Source organism: Pollachius pollachius (genome assembly GCF_949987615.1).
Source record: "Pollachius pollachius genome assembly, chromosome: 4".
NCBI lineage: Eukaryota > Metazoa > Chordata > Actinopteri > Gadiformes > Gadidae > Pollachius > Pollachius pollachius.
This window is the reverse complement of record NC_136937.1, coordinates 26,480,501-26,483,000: the sequence shown is the minus strand read 5'-3', so window position 1 is coordinate 26,483,000 and position 2,500 is coordinate 26,480,501. Positions and strand designations below refer to the sequence as shown.

General features: G+C 50.1%; 1 protein-coding gene across 1 annotated transcript in view; it reads right to left on the bottom strand.

The window, feature by feature from the left end:
- Positions 1 to 2,500, bottom strand: part of LOC307074236 (heparan-sulfate 6-O-sulfotransferase 3-B-like) — a gene marked incomplete at both ends in the record, with an annotated part of 17,229 nt that overhangs the window by 1,065 nt on the left and 13,664 nt on the right. Inside the window, one exon of the mRNA XM_079734255.1 lies at positions 1 to 513. This exon is cut by the window's left edge and continues 126 nt beyond it. Coding sequence (XP_079590381.1) covers positions 1 to 513 — 513 coding nt within the window. The remainder of the gene's footprint in view (positions 514 to 2,500) is intronic.

The following is a 2,500-nucleotide window of genomic DNA, read 5'->3' as shown; positions in this document are numbered from 1 at the left end:
TCCGCGTCCAGCGCGTTCAGCGCCGCGATCCGCTGCCGCACCTCCTCGCCCACGCCGGTGCTGGCAGCCCGCGTGTTGTCGGCCTGCGTGAAGGCGCGCAGGAAGCGCAGGCCGAAGGTCCCCTCGAACAGGTACTGCGTCTTGCGCTGGAACTCCGTGAGGCCGAAGAACGCCATGCGGCGCAGGTTGGCCTTGGCGCTGGCCAGCAGCGCCCGCCCCCTTTGCGGCTCACTGGCGCCCGTGGCGTTGTAGCAGCCCACCAGGCTGAGGTCGGCCAGCATGCGCACCTGCCGGTTGTTGGCCAGGTTGGAGGCGCAGGCGGTGAAGTCGGCCAGGGCTACGCCCGCCCAGTCCTCGCCGGCATAGCAGGCGGGGAGCTCGTCGCTTGTAGGCGGCCGGCCGTCGCACACGTGAGCCGCCGTCTTCCAGGTGGCTCCGCGCTGCACGTGCTTCCACTCACTGAGGTAGCGCGACACTGGGTCCCGCAGCACCGTGATGTAGTAGAAGTTCCTGCTGGGGGGGGGGGTGAAGAGACAGAGGGGAGGCACACAATACAGATACAGGTCATTAAGGAGCAGGTAGGGGTTAGACAGTACAGAGACAGGTCATTAAGGAGCAGGTAGGGGTTAGACAGTACAGAGACAGGTCATTAAGGAGCAGGTAGGGGTTAGACAGTACAGAGACAGGTCATTATGGAGCAGGTAGGGGTTAGACAGTACAGAGACAGGTCATTATGGAGCAGGTAGGGGTTAGACAGTACAGAGACAGGTCATTATGGAGCAGGTAGGGGTTAGACAGTACAGAGACAGGTCATTATGGAGCAGGTAGGGGTTAGACCGTACAGAGGCAGGTCATTATGGAGCAGGTAGGGGTTAGACAGTACAGAGACAGGTCATTAAGGAGCAGGTAGGGGTTAGACAGTACAGAGACAGGTCATTATGGAGCAGGTAGGGGTTAGACAGTACAGAGACAGGTCATTATGGAGCAGGTAGGGGTTAGACAGTACAGAGACAGGTCATAAGGAGCAGGTAGGGGGTTATACAGTACAGAGACAGGACATTATGGAGCAGGTAGGGGTTATACAGTACAGAGACAGGTTATTAAAGGGATACTTCACCGATGGAGATATGAAGGTTATATGAAGTAAATAATTCTATGTATTATAAATGTTCAACAAAAATTGAAATCGGTTCACCCTAGCCTGAGAAAAGGCAGAAAATGTCTCTCTGGCTCAAAAGTAAGAAATCCTCCAACTACCACAGTGCATTGCGCTCGCTGCAGCGCCCGCCTATTTCCGTTTGGAGGGGGAAGGACCCATTATACTTGCGCGAGTGGTAGCACGAGCAAACTCTCTGTAAACATTTTCCCATGATACGTTGACTAGTTTAGACTTCTGCCCTTGTTTTTTCAAAAGCCTAATTTTTATATTACTGTCCAACATTTTTTTTTGCTAATTACAGTAGCTCAGCATATCAAGTATTTGTACTCAACCTTTTCTCCACAGTTGAAATAAGTGTTTATCTTATACAGTAGGCCTTCTTTAGTATAACAGCACTTGGGTTAGTAAACAAATTACAATGACCAACATGAATTTGAAGTTTTATTCATGAAAAATATGAACTATTTACAAAAATAAACATGTAGGGTGCGTTTGCTAGAGTCAAAATAGTCACAGCTCATCTTGAGCATCTACTGTCTCCTGGTATCCACGGTACTGCCCATCTTGTGCTGGGTAATTAGCTCTGATGGCCTGGACAACACAGGAAGCCGATACTGTCTAAGAAAGAAAGAACAACATTAGCAAAGCAAGATAATTTATGCCTTGAGTAGCCTATACAGCATTACACAGACTTAAAGCTAACGTAACATAGCCTATGCTCTGCCAATAAGATCGGCTACTTTCGGATAACTACATTGTCACGTTCCCCGGGACTGAAAAATATTGTAGCCAATGTGTTAGAAAAAAAAAAAAATTACTCTATGCTCAGACGTCTGTTTCTCCCGGCGGGCTTTGGCTGGCGTTTCCAGTTCACTTTCTGGGCTTTGGAATATGTATCCAATACCCAACTGTTCAGATGAGGCGTAAAGCCTGGTTGAGAGGTTACACACATGGCCCCGTCCTCGCCAGATTCAGCCATTTATTCTAGAAGAAACTGGCATTGCTGAAATTCGCTGCAGCACAGGGACTCTGTGTTAGTGTCCATAGGCGAACAGAGCAAACCGGCGCGCTCCGGCTCCTCGTCCTCGGCAACAGGCAAGGCTTGTTCAGCTGCTGCCGCGGCAGCCTCCTCCTCTATTTGTGTCAATTCTTCCTGGCTGTATCTGGCTTGTACAAATAGCCCTGAATGTCCGAATCCAACAATAGATTTTCAAAATCCACTTCGGCTGTTACACATTGCAAATGTGTTCTCTAGCTAAGCGGTGAAGAAACATGGCGGACATTGTGTTTACATCTCGTACGCGAGCTCCCGCCCCCCCTCATTCCTTATTGGTGGGCTCA